We start from the raw sequence: 19,225 nt of genomic DNA, 5'->3' as shown, positions 1-19,225 counted from the left end.
GCCCATGGGCTGCACATCAGAGGAAGGCAAGAGAGAACATTATACTTGGGCAGATAAAAAATATCACAGCTGCTCATGAGTCACAATACATCTGCACTTCACAATTATGCTCAGAGTCTGGCATGGAAACTGTAGCACCCAGGACTACTTGTGGGGAATGCTACGAAGATGGAGCCTATGAAATGAATTCCAATGTACTACATTCTCCACCCTTTTATGGCTCTTTCCCGGAGAGGTAGGGCAAGGTCTGAGCTGTAATCCGTCCTGATAGCCAAGGATGCCAGATCACAGATAGAACCACTGGGGAAAATGATTAATATTGTAAGAAAACACTCTTCCTTAACTCTTCATAGTGGCAAGAAGGCCTCCTTACATGAACTAAAATTTGTATAGTTCAATAAATGACTATAATTCACCAGTATAAAGGACAATGTGTCCTAATTGAGATAAATATTCATTTCCCAGTCTAACTGAGTCAGAAAAAGTGAATATTTATTTATTGTTGTTTACATTGATGTTTTTGATAAAATTACCAGTAGTAATATTCACACCTTTGTTGGTAAACAAAATTGTTATGGGCTGGATTTGAATAATTCATGTAAATATCTGCCTTCTAGTTGATGAAATACTATCATTTCATACCCTTTGCGGATATCCATTATTTACATCCATCGTAATACGGGCATATTTTGTCCAGACTGGAGAAACTGCTACTAAAATAGTTGTTCCTTTTAAAATTTATCAACATCATGCCATTAAATAATTATACACTTTTTAAAGTTACAATATGTTATATAATATAGAGCCCTCATTTCCCTGTGAATAACACTGAATAGAATCTGTTTATACCTTTAAAAAAGTTATCTGATGTTATTAAAAAATTAACAGACCACCGGGTGCTGGTGGCTCAGACCTGTAATTTTAGCTACTCAGGAGGCTGAAATCTAAGAATTGCAGTTCAAAGCCACCACAGAAGTGGTGCTACAGTTTAAGTGGTAGACTACTGGCCTTGAGCACAAAAACTAAGCGACAGCGCCCTGGCCCTGAGTTCAAGCCCCAGAAGCAGCAAAAAAATATCAACACACTTGTTTAGGATGGCGAGTCACTTTAAACATGTCTTTTAAAATTTTAGCCAGTATGTTTGTATATACAGAGATTAAAAGTATTATTTAAATCTCTTGCTACATATTTGAAAAGAAAATTAGATTTTTGTTTATGATTTTTTATTTATAATGAGAAGAGGGAGATGAGGTTTTTTTTGATAGGTTCTCACTATGCAAACTCCAGATTTCTCTACCTCAGCCTCTTATATATTGGGATTACAGGTGTGCACCACCATGCCCAGCTCTGATTCACTTATCAAGTGCAAAATTCAGTTGTTTAAACCATCTTGGTATGTTTGCCACATTTTCTGTCCTTGGGCTTATTTTAAACTAGAAACAATTATGTAAGAAAGTAACAGATCATTGCTTAAAATATTTCTCATGGAAAAATGGCATATAGTAATGTCATTATTTTCCTTGACACTGAAATTAGACTTCATTCGCAACATAGCCTCTGCAAGGCTAGATTTTCATGATACCAACGAATATGGCCCATTTTACTGCATGAATAGTTATTTTAGTGTCTGGCAGATTTGGTTGACTGAGCCAGATTAACAAGGGATCACAAATTACATGCTTCCCAGAGAGTACATCCCGGGGCCGCTTTGCAGCTCTGCTGGCAGCACAGGAACTTCCCATCCACGAAGAATCCACTGTGGTACTTGATGAGCAGGTGTGGGTTGCCCCTTATCTCTGAGGAGCAGGAAGGATACAAGATATAAGTACGTGTTGGCCCAAAAGAAGAAACACATTCAGAAAGCACTGCCATTATACAATAACCAAAACCGCTTTCTGTCTACAGCCAAGGTAACAGCAAATAGTTCCCAAAGTATATAACTCTTTCACCCCAAAGTTAATAAACCAAAAAGAATAAAGGATAATCTTCACACATATAAAGTGAGAAAATCATAATAACTCATCATCCATAATTTTTTTTCAAAAATTAGTTAAAAATGCATACACTGCTGGGCACCAGTGGCTCACGCAAGTTAATCCTAGCTACTCAGGAGGCTGAGATCTGAGGATCGTGGTCCAAAGCCAACCTGGGCAGGAAAGGCTGTGAGACTCATCTCCAATAAATCACTCAGAAAGCTGGAAGTGGTTCTGTGGCTCAAGTGGTAGAGCACTGGCCTTGAGCTGAAGAGCTTAGGGGCAGTGCCCAGGCCCAGAGTTCAAGCCCCACGACCAACCAAAAAAATATGCAGCTTCTGATCATCCATAAAACAAATAATGGTGGGGTGGGGGGGGGGGCTGGGAAGGTGGCTCAATGGTAGAGCACTTGCCTTGCATGTATGAGGCCCTGGGTTTGATTCCTCAGCACCACATAAGCAAAAGAAAAAAGCCAGATGTGGTTCTGTGGCTCAAGTGGTAGAGTGCTAGCCTTGAGCTGAAGAACTGAGGGACAGCGCCCAGGCCCAGAGTTCAGGCCCCATGACCAGACCCCAAAAAACAAACAAACAAACAAACAAATAATGGGTTACACCATATGGCATTCTCTTGTGACAAGACATTAGCTGATAGGACTAGATCTTAGTTTAAAAGTTCTAATGGATCTGGGTGCTGGTGGCTCACGCCTGTAATCCTAGCTACTCAGGAAGCTGAGAGCTTAGGATCTCACGTGCAAGCCAGCCTGTGTAGAAAATTCCATGAGACTTAGGTCCAGGTAAACAGCATAAACCTAGAAGTGGAGGTGTGGTTCAAGTGTAAGAGAACCAGTCTGGAGTGAAAAAGTCAAGTGAGAACACACGATCCTTCCCACTGCATTAACGTGGTCATAGGCAAAGGGAAATTTCTCTCCCCATATGGATCACTCGACTATCACTACAGAATTATTCATTAAACCCTTTCGTGCAAAGGAAAAACTAAGCCTTATATGAAAACAAAGATAATGTTTGCATCAAAGTATATATGTGTATAATTTCAGATAGACTGAGAAAGAGCTATAATTTAAAATTTAATAAAATAAAATAAAAATAAACGTTTCCTGTACAAATACAGCAATTCATTTGGTAAGTGTTCTGCCCACATCATTATCCACCTTCAAAATAGAAAAAAACTTCTCAGTGTCAAATTATTAATGACAATTTTTTTCTTTTCCAAAGATTGTTATGATGGCAGCATAAAACAATCACTGAATAGTTTTGCCTAATGTCTGGTTTTGGTTCGCTTGTTTGTTTTACAATGTACTAGTTAAAATGGAGTTTGGGTAATTGAGCTGTGAGACTCATTATTAGATTTTAAATACTGGCCTTTTTTTGGTTATTGTTCACTCACCTTGAAAGTACACAATAATATTACCCCTTCTTATACAGTTGTCAAGAGGACAACTATATTGATTATTAGAATTATTAATAAAGATTCTGGCAAGTAAGTGGTAATGTGCTTAGTAAGTGTTAGATATAGTTTTCTCTAAACAACGCAGGACCTGACAGAGTTCCAAGAAGACCTAGACTTTGCACTGGTACAGCTGAGCCCAGGGGTGGAGAGCAGGTGAAATGCTTTCCCAGAGCTGCTGGGAAAACACAATAACCAGCTCTGTGCTGAGCGGATGGGAATCTGAGCCACAGACTTGCTGTCTGCAATCATGAGAATACAAAATGTGGATGAGTCTGGTACATTCTTTAAGTTTAGTAGAAAAATCTGGGGTCCTTTTACTGCTCTATCTTTTCTCCACAAGTCAATCTAGCACTGTCTTTTCTGAGTTTTCAATTACCTTTTTGTAATGCTTTCAGCCACTGACTTCGGCTCTCTTCATTGGATGCGTAGACATAGAGAAGCCCATCTTTATACACAATCTGGAAAGGAAAGGAAAAGATGTAACACACTTTGATATAATAAAATCATATGTCACTTGGGCACTTTTGCATAGTCCAAATATATATAATGAGTATATACATTTAGTATACATTCTAATATTTATATGTTTATATATGCACTCATTCTATATTCAAAGCTAATATATATTCATATATAAATTCCATATGCTTTTGAATATATCTTTTATATTCATATACATTAGTCATTATATTAATTATATATTCACATATATTTTATTATATTACAAAGCATATATATGAATATATTATTCATAGTATCTAATTACAAAGCATATATATATATATATATATATATGGAATATGCCTATATATGCTTTGGGATTAGATAAAAAGCAATTTGCAGTTTTTGAATCTCCCATCCCTCAATTCGTTTTATCCTAGATACTTCAGTACAATCAGAAAATCATAGCAATAAAGAAAGAGGTGAATAATGAGATCTGTGTAGGGATGTACTGGACCATGGGGTTTTATAATTCTCCCCGTGTTACACATTACATATCGCTTCACAGTGTTCTGGTCAGTCTACTTAACCAGTGCACAGCTCCAGCCCATTGGAAAAATCTTTTAAGTGCTCTGCCTTAAAATTTCTCCAGGGACGGAGTGTCCTTTACTTTTCTAGGCCACATTTGTCAGTTCTGATATACTCTGATCACTTTGAAGTTCATGCTTGCATTGAGTAAAACTATGCCTCCTTGTTACTTTGGTCTGTTGTATCATGGGGCACTCGAGTGGCCCCAGAATCCTATTCGTCAGGACACTTGTTTAAATAATTGGAGGTTGCAATGTTCTTCCCAGATCTCTCTCCACCTTAGTCTCACTTATGAAAGAACTATTAATTGCTGGGCTCTCTCTTAGCTACTTTAATATTTTAATCCTGTTTTAATTTATAAGATACCTATGAATACACCTTTTTCACAAATGAGAAAAGATAAATATATGTGTATGGCTATAAAATAACAATGGTAGGATTAAGGCTCTGCAGTGGTCCATAGCAGGTGCAAATTTGAGAACCCTGTCTCTCTTATGTCTATTTGCAGTCTCTTCTCTCAGCACATTTTTCCCTAGCTTCCCCCAATTAGAAAATATTTTTTTATAGCAGGAGGCATTGGCTGTTAACCAACTGGATTATCGTTATCACTTTTTTTGCCATAGTTCTCTAATACTAGCACCAAGCAATCTAGCCACTTGAAGACAATCTACCTGCTTTTAAAATCAGAAAGGTACGAGTAGGTCATGACTTAGATCAAGACCCTTCCAAAAGGTATTGAACTCTCTAGCATATAGAATTGCTTAAGATGCTTTAAAGTAAAATCGCAATTCCTTGGCATGATGTGCAAACTTTCACGGTCCAGTCTAGCCCATTACCTTCCTCACCATGGATCTGCTTTCTTCAGGGGGATTATTTTTACCTATCAGTGCTTTGACACCTGCTGTTTCTTTCGAACTGTTACCTCTCCTGCTGTTTGTTCTTCTCATCCTGCTGTAAGCAGTGAAGGTTCTGCTTCCTGGGGCACCACCGATGGATTGTGCCAACCTCTCTCTCAACACACCCCTGTTTCATTATAACAGTCTGTTTCTTAGTCTGTTTGGTCACGTAATGCAAATGCCTTTGGGAAGGGTCAATATTTTCTTCTGTTCTGTACTAAGAACACTTAACAATGTTTGTCAGAGCCAAGGCAAGTTAGACCACAAGAATGTGTCAGTTTACACATTCATCTTGCTTCCCTCTCTTCGGAGAAGGCAGATAGTTAGAAAGAATATTTGGCAAAATGTCCAGCTCTCATTTGGAAATATTCCAAGTCTTATCTCTGTGTGTGTGTGTGTGTGCGCGTGTGTGTGTGTGTGTGTGTGTGTGTGTGGTGTGTGGTGTGGTTTGTTTTGGTGGCTGTATGGTTTGAACTCAAGGCCTTATGCTCACCAGGCTGGTGTACTACAACTTGTGGAGTGTATTTTGCTGGTTATTTTTGGAGTTGGAGTCTGGCAAACTTTTCTGCTCAGGCTGGCCTTGATGCTCGAGATCTCAGCTGCCTGAGTAGCTAGGATTCCAGGTGTGAGCTCCTGGCACTTGGGTCTTATCATTGTCTTAATGGATCATTTGCAGTACCATTATTTCTCCTAGATATTACATTCATAATACAAAATATTAAAGGGAGAATCATCAATCCAATGTAATATCACTTCTTTACCTGAAATGGGTATTGTCTTTCCACAGGAGTCTGCTCCTCCAGATTCACTTTCTCCACACATCTGATTTTCTTAATTTCAATTGATCCTTTTCTGCTGCCTCTTTTCTGTAATATATATATAAATATATTTTATATATTATATAAATATATTCATTATATAAATATATTATACATTATGTAAATATATATTATATACGATATAAATATTTATATATAAATATATATTTATATACATAGAGAGAGAGAGACAGAGACAGAGAGAAAGAGAGAGAAAGAGGGGGAGAGGGGCTGGGTATGATTGTTCCCATCTATAATTCTAATAATCCAGCTGCTTGGAATGCACAGACAGAAAGAATTACTATTTGACATCAGCTTGGGCCAAAAGTAATTGAGAACTCATCTGAACTTACAGCTATGTAAAAAGATCACATTCCAGACTGGCCCAGGAAAAAATGTGAAAACTTATTTTTTTTAAAAAAACTTTAAAGCAAGAAGGGCTAGGGATATGACTCAAGTGGTAGAGTTTCTGCCTTGTAAGTGCAAAGCATCAGTACTGAAAAAAATCACCCCTCCCCCCAAATATAAATTACATCATATGGCACACTTTAGTGAACAAGGAAAACCATAAAGCTGAAGTTTTGCATAGAATGGAGACTGGGGCTTGGGATGGTAAGGGAAAATTACTTCCCATTACTTGGTAATAGTAAAAAAAAAATCTAAGCATAGGGCTGGGAAGTTGGTTCAGTCGTAGAATGCTTGCCTCATATGCATGAGGCCCTGGGTTCGATTCCTCAGCACCACATAAGCAGAAAAAAGCCAGAAGTGGCACTATGGCTCAATTGGTAGGGTGCTAGCCTTGAGCCGAAGAACTGAGGGACAGCGCCCAGGCCCAGAGTTCAGCCCCCATGACCAACACACATACAAAAAATCTAAGCATAGAATATTTTCTCGAGTGTGATCACAAACATATAGTCCTTCAAGAGCAAGTGATTAAGGAAGAGTTAATAACCTTGCTTGAGAATTGGAAAATGTGTCTCAAGTCACTTCCCATGAGGTAAACATAGTCAGGAAAGTCAAGATATAACTCTGCAAAGCATCTTTGCTTTGATTCAGTTTAATGATAGTATTTCAATATTTCTAATATGATAGAATTTTCAACTGTACTAAGATCATCTTATTTCCAAAACTGTTTAAATTTCAGGCATCATTTTGGATCCTTAGGGCTCATAACACTTGGGGCTGGAAAAATCTTTGCTGTGGGAACAGTTGTGCGCATTGGAGAATCTTTGGTCACATTCCTAGCATCTACGCACTGCACTCCAGTAGCTCTTATCCCTTCCCCCAGAAGAAATTATGCCAACAAAAATGTCTCCAGCCATTGACCAATATTCCTCAGGACACAAAAATATGCTCCCATTGAGGTTTAATTCATTTTAGTAAAGTTTAATATTACAAAATCCTTTATCTTGAATTTATTATACTTTAGGTAAGCAAAGGCAATGTAATAAGTAGATGCGGGGTCATCTTTATTGAAGAAGTGAGGAAATCTGATATTTTTCACCTGGTCAAAGACTTTGTAGAGAGTTAGGGAAGATAATAAATACTATGAAGGCAACAGAGGAAGTGGAGACTCACCATTTTGTCATATTCATAGTAAGAAAGATTTGTTTTGGTCAAAACGAAAAGGCGCTCTTTGTAATTATTTGGTGACATTTTCTTCTTTTGTTGTGACCTTTTAAGAAGAAGTTCTTCAAGAATGGATTTTGTGTTCATACTATCGTCCTAAATCAAATCAAATCAAAGAATTAAACTGATTGAGACATCTACGTGGGTTTTCTCTTTTAGCCTCCCTATATCTTACTTGACTGTTTTTCCTTTGGGGATAAGATAAACGCTAACTTCTATAAAGAAGATTCCTTAGGATTATTTAACGAACTGTACACACATCTATACTTATTTGTTTCCCTACTGGTATTGTTCTGAGGTTCTGTAAACTTGTTGATTTACAAGACTCTCTCATACATTCACACACCTTCTACTCTGGATCTACCATCATTATACCATCCTCTGGACTGCCTTATCTGAATGCCCTTTACTCAATATTCTAACAGTTTTTGTTGAATTGACTAGGATATAATAAGACTCTAAAAATTGTACTTCAGGTAGCTCACCAGGTATGAAGGCATTGATCATCGCAATCTTCCCTCTGTTACTATGGCCAATAGATTGAGCAAATTATCCAAGTCATCATGAGTCACCTCATCCCCTGATCATGACCAGATGTTAGACACAACGAACATGAGTATAATTTAAAATACCTTCAGAGAATTTTAAGTCCAAGTGAATACTCAAGAGAGTATAATGGGAGGAAGCTAAGTTATCAAAGTGATACAGAAGAAGCGCAAAAATCAATACATTTTTACAAAGTAAACACAGCCTTACTTTTTATTTTAAAACCATGGAAGACATTAAGCCTTACAGCATTTCTACAAAAATAAATGCCTTAATTTTCTTCAGTTGAAGTTTAATTCGCTTTAGCAAAGTTAACTAATGTGTTTAAATTCTTTATTCTAATTTTATCTTAATGTTTATCTTTATTTTTCTCGTTCTACTGAATTTTAGTATCAGTCTCAGTCTGATAATGAAAAATTGCAATGGTAAACGGTGGACCACAGGCATTACATTTAGTATTTTCTTTTCCCTTTGGCTTATGAAACTGCATTACAATTTGCAGTTTGAAGCCCAATACTTAAAACCTTTGTTTGATGCTCTGAATAGCAGTAACTTTACTCACCTTAAACTCTCTGCAGCCAAAGTTGTTCCGTGTGTCCTTACTTTCAAGTCTTAAGCTCAAAGCAATAGTCACTGCTCTGAAGCACCATCACTCACATTACCTCTCACTATGCCAGGTCGTGCATTATGAAAACAGATATTTGCATCCTAGTTAGCACTGTTGATCAGGAAGTACCCATACAGACTGTTCTCTGGAGAAAGGCTGGTGCCAAGGAAATCCATCCAATCACAAGAGGGCATTTCCCATGGGGGTAGAGTGAAAAGGAGACTAAGAAAGACAGCCTGGTGTTGAAGAAACCACCACAAGTCTCAGCCTCTTCCTTCCTAATACAAACTGCATAACTTTAAAACAAGAAGTTTTGCAATATACATAGGTTGAGAGACTATTTGAATACCCCAAGTATCCTGTAAGGGTATTGTTTGATTTATGGACAGAAGTGGTAGAAATCTTACGCATTTGACATAATGAAATCTTGGTCATTTTTTTCTACTGGATATTGTTTATTATTTTCAATGGGATAATTCTTTTATAAAAGTAATCATACAATGGATTTCTTTTTAGCACAATGGGTGCTATTCACTGTGTCTACTGGTTTGTTTTTTTTTTTGGCTTGGGGCTAGAAAACGGTAAAATGAGGGTGTCATGGAGCCAGCAGGACCGGAGGAAGCAGGTATCAGGCCTGCCTTTCACCTCTGCTTTCACTGGAAATTTCACACAGATGCTTGCCCAGATAAGCATATTTTCTACATGCAGAACCTATGACTAGAAGATAATTTACTTGAAAATGGAAGCTATGAAGCTATACTTTTTGTGATTTATAGACTCTTTGGAGGGAGTTGAACACTAGACAGAGTTATAGAACACTTTTTTGGATCGATTGTGGGACTTGAACTCAGGGTCTGGATGCTGCTTCCGAGTTCTTTTGCTTTTTTTTTTTTTTTGTCAGTTATGGGGTTTGAACTCTGGGCCTGGGCACTGTCCCTTAGCTCTTCAGCTCAAGGCAAGTGCTCTACCACTTGAGTCACAGCACCAGTTCCGGTTTTCTGAGTGGTTTATTGGAGATAAGAGTCTCTCAGACTTTCCTGTCTGGGCTGGCTTTGAACAGCAATCCTCAGATCTCAGCCTCCTGAATAGCTAGGATGACAGGCGTGAGCCACCAGAGCCCAGCTTCTTTTGCTCTTTTGCACTCTACCACTTTGAGCCACAGCTCCACTTCTAGTTTTCTGGTGGTTAATTGAAGATAAAAGTCTCACCAGACTTTCCTGTCCAGGCTAGCTTTGAACTGTGATCCACAGATAACAGCCTCTTGAGTAGCTAGGATTAAAGGCCAAGACCTAGCTAGAACACTTTTCTATAGTTACGTTTCTACATTTTAAAACTACAAAGAAAGCAGAAAGAGAATATTGTAAAACAAACAAACAAACAACTCTTGCCAAATTTAGGTGTGTAGCTAGTTAAAAGCTAATTCCTTAAAGTAGTGTGCTAGCATGTGTCTGTAACCTGTTGTTGTCATGTGTCAAACACCTGCAGCCACATGCCTTGAAGTTCTATCCAGGAAAGTCAGACCATCAAAGCTTTACTCCCTGATGTGTGCTCTGAGGCTTCCTTTAAAAACTTGATGAGCCCTGTTTTGAGGATTTATACTATTGTCACAACCAGATCAGTTTCCTCTAAGTCAAAGAAAGCTTGTACCTATCTTTCTTCTTCTATTTGTTCCTTCTGAATACTTCCCCTTTCTCCTCCATATAGTCTGGATGGCAGGTATATGGTATCAGGTCATATGTTATCAGAAAGTAGGACTGGTGATGACTCCTATGTAGAAATGTTAAGTCTCTTTTGATGATTCCTATGTAGAAATATTATGTCCCTTTGCTTTCATTATGGTGGTGCCAAAACAGATCTCAGGTACAATCGTCTACTCAAATGCTTGTCCAGAGACTAGAAGACTCTTGCTCTGCCCATCCTTATTTAAGAAAAGTTCAATTGGGAAGGTAAATGAAAAATCATCTCTTTTAAAATAAAAGGAGTTCCTAAACTTAGCTAGTATTAAACAAAATGTATCTCCATAGAGGCTCTGGAAGGAATTGGCTAGACTCTCATATCAACATGTACAAAGAATAGAAACATCGATTTGCTTACCAAATAGCCCACACTGCCTATTTCCATAAGCACATGAAACTAGAGAGAGATTAAAACCCAGCAGAGGCAAAACAAAACCTAAAAACCAATACCTAGCAGAAATTAATACTGAATTTTGTACCTATACAAATCATATAAGGGGCATGTTAAATTAAAATGACTCACAATCACTAAGGCTATTTAGACTATATGAAAATAGGAAAGTCAGTTTAGAGGTTCTATTTTGCACACCCGACATTAAACTTGCAGTATGCCCAATACTGAGTTGTTGCTTCCAGAAATAAAGTTCATATTTCCATAGCCCTGAGTGTCAACAAACAAGTTTAAGGGAGGTTTAATAACTAATCAATATGTAAGACTGCTATGGGGTGGTAGACTCAGAAGGCTTCAAGGATATTACATGACTTTCACTTGTCAGCCTGATTATCCTGACTAAGTCCTTTTTATACTCTAAAGTTCATAAAAAATGCAAAATCTTATGGGAAAATACTTGGTATGCTGTAGGCCAACTATTTGATTTCAAATCATGAATTTAAAAAGAAGTAGCTGGGCAACAGTGGCTCATGCCTGTAATCCTAGCTACTCAATAGGTTAATGTCTAACGATTGTAGTTCAAAGCCAGCCTGGGCAGGAAAGTCCATGAGACTTTTCTTTCCAATTAACCAGAAAAAAAGAACTGGAAGTAGAGTGGAGGTATGGCTTAAGTGGTACAGCACTGGTGCTGAACAAAAGAAATCAGGGACAGTGCCCAGGCCCTGAGTTCAAGCCCCAGTACCAGTAGAAAATTAATTAATTAATTATAAAAAGCAGAGGTGGTAAGAAGCAGTTCAAATGCTGCAGTGGAACTTGTTTACTTTACTGTAAAATATCTGAGGAAAAATAATTTTTCCGTTATGGGGGGGGGCAGATAGTACTGAGGTTTGCAGCACTTCCTAGCTAAGTGTTCTTCCACCTGAGCCATGTCTCCAATTCCTTTTGCTTTTGTTATTTTTTGATGGAGTCCCTCTCTTTTTTTGAGGGGGGGGGTGCGGATGGCTGCCTCAATCTTTCTACTTATACTTCTGGTGTAAGAATCTACCTGCTTTTTATTTGTTGAAATGGGTTCTTGTGAACTTTTTGCCTAGGCCGGCCTTGGAAAATGACCACACACTGATCATTGGCTCCTCTGTAGCTAGGGTTACTGGTATGATCCACTATGCCCAGATGAAAAATCTTGTTTTGTTTCCTTTAAAAAACAACCAAAAAAACCCATGAAAGGGTATTAATGTGAGGGAGGATGTGATCATCGGACTTTGAAGGATGAAAAAATGATTTTAGAAATAATAATCGTAGGCAAATTTATGGAAAAATCACCACAGACTGCACATTTTTTAGAACACTTAACAAATGTCAAGGCCGGGCACCAGTGGCTCATGCCTGTAATCCTAGCTACTCAGGAGGCTGAGATCTGAGGATCACGGTTCAAAGCCACCCAGGCAGGAAAGTCCGTGAGACTCTTATCTCCAATAAACCACCAGAAAACTGGAAATGGTGCTGTGGCTCAAGTGATAGAGTGCTAGTCTTGAGCTGAAGAGCGCAAGGAGAGAGCTCAGGCCCAGAGTTCAAGCCCCATAACTGACAAAAAAAAAAAAAAAAAAAAGCTCAGGGACAGCATCCAAGCCCTGAGTTCAAGGCCCATGACTACAACCGACAACAACAAAAGTCACATAAGCTAAATGTGGTAGGGCAGGAATTAGAATCCTGGCAGTCTAACTCCATAGCTTATATTCTTTTTTTTTAAGGTTGGTCGTGGGGCTTGAACTCTGGGCTTGGGCACTGTCCCTGCGCTCTTTCAGCTCAAGGAGAGCGCTCTACTGCTTGAACCATAGTGCCACTTCCTACGTAGCTCATATCCTTGACTCTGATACCAGTGGTAGAGAAGAACAAGCTTGCCTCCTAAACCAGAGAAGACCCTAACCTAAAGACAAGTAGGCAGCCTAGAAATCATTTCACATATGCAACACCAAGCCCCAGCAGCCTATAGAAATGAGGATGTTGAACCTATGACCTATGAATTAGGACCATGAATCTGTGACTGAAGAGACATAGTGCAGGGAGCCAGATGATGGTGTCCTGCGTGGTACACTGTCCACTCGATGGCAATAACACACTAAGTAAGGCATCCTATTGATGAAACAAGCCTACGTTTGGGTCTTCCCAGACCTGTGCAAAGGACCTTTTGAAGGGGCTTCCAGAAATATGTGACTTGTAAATAATGTTTCAAAGGAAACTTCAAGGCAGCATTAAATAGCAAAACTGGGTCGGAGGTGCAGCCTATAACAACATGTGCAAGACCCTGGATCGCACTGTGCTCACAGAAAGATAGTAAAACTCCAAGCCACATTTTGAAACCTGGTAAGAACTGGTAACTTCAAAAGTTGGGATCAAATTTAATTGGTACAGAGGAGAAGAAGAAGGCAGAAAAGGGAGAAAGGTATATATATATATATATGTGTGTGTGTGTGTGTGTGTGTGTGTATACACATATATATGTGTATATATATATATATATATATATATATATATGTGTTGAGGGAATGGCTTCTTTAACCAGAGTTCCCTTGTTATATACATACATACACACACACACACACACATATATATATATATATATATATATATATATATATATATGATTAAAGAAGCCATTGCAGAGTTACCTCAACTAAAATATTTTTTTTTTCCTGACTGGTTCAAGATGGTGGTGCTCTTAGAGCTGTAGCCTTTAGAATTGAGAGGCTAGGGAAGCAATTCTTTACTCCTTTTCACAGTTCAGTTATCTTCTTTCATTTTACATGTCATTTAGCTAAGAATCTGGAATGGCTCCCAGGGAGTAAAATAATACTTGTGCTGGGAAGGCAGTCAAGAGGAGAAGGATGGCAAGAGGAAATAGATGCTCCAACTACAGACTGCTTAAGGGTCTAAGAGGGAAACTGGAGGACCCTGTGCCAAACTTAATCTTCAGATATTCACACAAAGCCAGGTCTGTTTATCATCCGGCTAAACAACTGAACAAAATATGAGGGCTAATTTAAACAGGAACAGAAAGCTCAACTCAGAATCAGGTGAAGTGGTTTATAATGCCGTAGGATGTTGGCCAATGACAAATACCAGCTCCACAGAATCTGACAAACCTCTATTTCACATGATGTTATGCAGGCCAGAGAGAGTTACAGTTGGTCTTGGCTCTGTCATGGACAGAAACCTTCTAACATGAATGCTCATATTCTTGGCATTTGGGAACATGGTGCCTTAATTGTTTCAAAATGAATGTACAAAAAAAAGATCATTTTCTTCCAAAGAAAGAAGACAGAATTCCAATGCTATTGCTGTTGGTCCTAAAATTTGTCTTTTTTTTTTTTTTTTTTTGTCTGAAACCAGTACTCCAACTTGGTACCTGATGCTTTTGCTCATTGGCTAGTGCTCTACCAATGGAGGAACCTCGGTGTTTTGAGGAACCTCCTTCCTTCTGCTCTTTCCCCTCTGCCCGGAACATTACCTTCCTTAGAAGAAAAGCAAAAAATGATAAATCTGTGAGAATTAGTTTAGTACAGAATATTGCTTCAGCTTTGCAGGCTACTTAGAAGGAAAGATCGTATTTCAGTGAGTTTAAATCCTTGCTATGTTCCTGTGCAACCTGGCATGTATGTTACTTAAACCTACTAAACCTCAGCTTCCTCATCTATAAAGAGAGAAACAAAACAAAACAAAAACCAAGCCCAACAAACATAAAAAACCCCACTTCCATTTTGAGGAATCAAGAAAAACATGCAGTGTCCAGCACCCTAAGTAGATGCTCTAGAAATATGCTCTTTCTCCTTTTCCCCTAAGTAAAGCTTCCAATAACCCATAGGAAAGCTAAATGACTGAAGACAATGAAATAATCCTCAAAAATACAATGTCACTTCTCATCGTCTTAGGTAAAGCTTAAAATAAACCATAGTGATGTTAAAAGGCAGAAGACAAGTTAACTTTGAGAATACATAAGGACATCTTAAAATTGGGTTCAGCCAACCCTTTACTGACTGTATTTGTGTCATTATATGTCTTACGAAAGAACATATGCACCAGGCTCACGCTGGTGGCCCAGGCCTGTGATCTTAGCTAGTCAGTAGACTGAGATCTGAAGATCGTGGTACAAAGCCAGCCTGGGCAATAAAGTCCGTGAGATTCTTATCTCCAATTAACCACTAAAAAACCAGAAGTGGAGCTGTAGCTCAAGTGGTAGAGCACTAAGCTCGAGCAAAAAAGCTCAGGGACAGTACTTAGTCTCTGAATTCAAGCCCCAGGACTGGCAGCAAATAAAAAAGAAGAAAGAATGTATGTGTGTTATTAAGGTGTGGTCTATGGACTGGCAGCACTAGCAACACTTCAGCAGGATCCCCAGGGGACCTGAGCACATGAGAAGCACTGATCTAGACTAAAGTATAGTCCAATGAAATCATCATGGTCCACAAGAACATTGACATCACATAGACATGGGTACTACTATGCAGTTTATCTCCCTCTCATTGTTTAATTCCATCTAAAATAGCCCCAAGTCTCCAACTGAAAGAGATTTCAGAAACTTATGAACAAATATTTGTAGCTAAAATAACATATAAAGAGGAAGGCATGGCTAAAAATTCCTGTGTTGTTTGCGAAGCAGACCCAGAGGCAATATGAAATGCCACAAAATGATAGCACCCACAGAATAGCATGGAGAATCATCAGTGGAAGAAACTGTTAGATCAAGCTGGTGATGACACGGGCACGATGTGGAGTGAGGTTTTTGGGCAAGGCAGTGAATTGACAATCAAAGCACAGCAGCTGAAACCTCTGGTCCCTTCCAAAGTCCTCAAGGAAGCCCCACCAATTTCACGTCCAGAATTGAGTCCATTTAGTCTCTTCTGATGGGTTCCCCCACATTTTGAAACCCTCAAGCCCCATAAGTCATAGACCTGAACTCATTCTCCTGTTGGGCGCCACACTCCATAGCCACCTGCCACTTAAACGTACCATTTTGGCTTGCTCCATCCCGGGGTCCACCGCAGTGAAATCAATCTGTTCTTTCAGGAACTCAGTCTCTGCTGTCCTCCCTCTTTCCAGTCCCAGCAAATTGTTTTACATTTTCCCAGCTGCTGGGTCAGAAATGGCTACATTACTCAGTTCACCCCCCCCCACACCCCAAAGCTTTATTGTCCTGTAGTGCCTTACACAATCCCACAGGAAACCACGCTCTGCACTTAGCCAACACTTGTTGATCTGATTGAATGCAACAAAAACAGAGACGAAAGCTTATTTCATAAAGGTTCCAACTCTGATGACTGCCTTTCCCAGGCCACTCATGGGTACATGTGATAACCCCACTTTTGTTTATAGAGCTCTGTTCTGGAAAGGACAAGAAAATATCTAGGCAAAAACCCGACCTCAGACGTTGACTTCTCTCCAAGGAGTCAGAGTCAGGAAACCATTAGGTAACACCAAAGTGCACAGAAAAAAAGCAATGAAAACGTCGACTCAACACTTGGACAAAAGGAGTCCAAAGAGGGATACATGAGAAACCATACGAGAAACCAGTTAATAAGACACCCAAGGAGCACATTTCCACAACTTCAATGGTTAAGAATCCAGAGATGGAAATATATAAACCAGATTACAGTGAAAAATGTGATTGTCTCTGTACATTGTTATGACAATATCCCACCAATTGGCTTTAAACATTCACCGTTTTCTCTGGTATACACTGGTTAGCCATGTATACTGAATCTAAGGATTTCCTTTTGTTCTGCTGTGGATATAGCACCCATCATTCATTTGGGGGCATGCATGGACACATTGTACACATTTATGAATTATGAGACACTTTGATTCATTTCTCAGCATCTAATATGTGATGAAGATCTGGGCTGACAGAGAATAGTGGTGCTCCTGACCTTTAACGAACTATTATTTTGAAAGGAGACCCAGGATTATTATCATTTCTATTCATTCAGATGATCAAGTCTTACTTAGAGCCTGCCATGTGCTCACCATTCTGTTAGACATTGGATATACAACAGAATACATGACAGCGGCAGCCCACATTTTCAGAGGATTTATGTCTAGAGAGGGAAGAGCCCAAGTAAAGGGTTACAGTAATGTGTGAAAAATAACAAATCAAGTGTATTTTCTTAAAATATTCCTATTTAGAAAATGGAATTTGGAGGAAGAAAGGCAGTCTTTCAGAAGAATTTGAGAGTATGGATTATACCTTAATAGCAAATCAAAGTCACTGATGAAATCCAAACAGTTGTCTATCTGCTAGGAAGAAATCTTCTCAGAAGTAAAAATGGCCAATAGACACATGAACAAATGCTCAACATTCTGACCATAAAGGAAATGCAAATCAAACAACACTGAGATTCTACTTTACCCCTATTAGAATGGCTGCTATCAAAAAACCAAATGCTAACAGGTGCTGGTGAGGATGCAGCCAAAAGGGAACCTTAATATAGTGTTGGAGGGAATGGAAACCTGTTCAACCACTCTGGAAAGCAGCGCGGAGGTTCCTCAAAAAAGCTAAACAGAGAAATACCCTATGATCCAGAAATTCTACTCCTGAGCATTTACCCAAAAGGTTATAAACCAGGTTACAGGAAAGCCACCAATATAACCATGTTTATTGCAGAATTATTCACCATAACCAAAGTGTGGAATCAGCCCAGATGCTCCTCAATGGATGAATGGATCAAGAAAATGTGGTATCTATATATAATAGAATTACTCATCCATCAGAAAGAATGATATTGTACTATTTGTAAAGAACTGGAGAGACCTGGGGAAATCCTGTTAAGTGACTTAAGACAGGCCCAGAGGAGCAAACGATGCATGTCATCCCTTATATGTGGAAGCTACATTTAATTTAGAGACTTATAAGCAAACATGTTGGGTGGTATGCAGGTGTATACAAATATATTCATGGAAATATGATAGACTCAAGGGGGATGTCAGATAGTGTAATTCCTTAGAAAGGCAAAGTCAAACTTTAGCAAAGTAAAACATCAGGAATTGGATACTTGAAAGGGGTTGGGTAGGGTTAAGGGGAGAGGGGTAGACGCGCATGAAGAGAAGAAGGGGAGAACGCAGTCAAGAATCCGATGTATACCTATAAAATTAAGAAGAGTGAGAGAAGGGGTGGATAGGGGAAGGAATGGTAAGAATTGAAAGGGGTGACAATGATCAAGATACGTTACATTCAAAAAAGTCTTTGTTAAAAGGCAACTCTTTGTACAACTGCTTAAAATTAGGCAGAAAAAGAAAAACAGGCACACATCCTATATTCTGTTAATTATCTTCCTTGCCCAGATGGTGATCTGTATTTACTTCACTGCTTATATATGGTTAGCATAGTAAGAGATCAATTTGAAAATAAAAAATAAACGAGAGAAAGGACTGGGTGGTATAACTGTGGAAACACCTGGGTACAATCTCTTGGGGATTTTTATGCCTTCTTGGGGCTTAAAACACTTCAAAAGCATCTGGGAGGAGTGGTTTCCTCTAAGTCAAAATGTCACTGATTTATTTCTTTGTTCTATTCATTCACTTCCTGTTACTTCTCCCAAGCTTCTTTCTTTGGCTCTGTATTTTCCATGTATTTAGTTAATTTCTAACTTTTGGCAACCTGCTCTTTCAATTGCATGATTTAATTCATTGGAATTATAGACTGCATTGTCAGCCTCCACCAGCGAGACACTTAAAACATTTTCTTTAAAACTTGTTCATGCAAGCCTGTGAGCAAGGAAAAGTCAAAGGGACACAGCTTGGGATGATTTGACATTATGACATGAACAAGCTTGTTCTCTTGTGCTTATAGTTTGAGAATAAGAAAGAAGCTGCCTGATACCATCCATTTTAGGTAGACAGAGACAATCTTTCCCTTTGTGCTTGATAACTATTTTTGCCATTTACAAATTTCATTTGACAGGTTTCAACAGTATCTATATGCTCACAATTCCAACTTTCAGCCAGGACCTCAACTCTGAATTCCAGACTCAACACACTGTCAATTTACATATTTATATTTGGAATATCTACTAGACCAGCGCTTTAACCAGCTAAGCCACGGAGCCAGCATGATCTGGAATATCTAATGAATCAGATTTAACA

At 38.7% G+C, this 19,225-nt stretch overlaps 1 protein-coding gene across 1 annotated transcript in view; it reads right to left on the bottom strand.

Annotated features, from left to right (window-relative positions):
- Bmx (BMX non-receptor tyrosine kinase) overlaps positions 1 to 16,221 on the bottom strand; it is a 47,140-nt gene extending 30,919 nt beyond the window's left edge. The window contains exons 1-5 of the mRNA XM_042680460.1: positions 16,097 to 16,221; positions 7,762 to 7,908; positions 6,127 to 6,231; positions 3,817 to 3,898; positions 1,677 to 1,796 (exon numbers count right to left, since the gene is read on the bottom strand). Of these exons, the coding sequence (XP_042536394.1) occupies positions 1,677 to 1,796; positions 3,817 to 3,898; positions 6,127 to 6,231; positions 7,762 to 7,908; positions 16,097 to 16,114 (472 nt within the window). The 5' untranslated portion in view covers positions 16,115 to 16,221. The remainder of the gene's footprint in view (positions 1 to 1,676; positions 1,797 to 3,816; positions 3,899 to 6,126; positions 6,232 to 7,761; positions 7,909 to 16,096) is intronic.
- Positions 16,222 to 19,225: the final 3,004 nt, after the last annotated feature.

The sequence above is a fragment of the Dipodomys spectabilis genome, unplaced genomic scaffold (assembly GCF_019054845.1).
Source record: "Dipodomys spectabilis isolate Male_0828 unplaced genomic scaffold, ASM1905484v1 ptg000061l, whole genome shotgun sequence".
NCBI lineage: Eukaryota > Metazoa > Chordata > Mammalia > Rodentia > Heteromyidae > Dipodomys > Dipodomys spectabilis.
The sequence above is the reverse complement of the archived record's forward strand: the minus strand, read 5'-3'. Positions and strand labels throughout refer to the sequence as shown.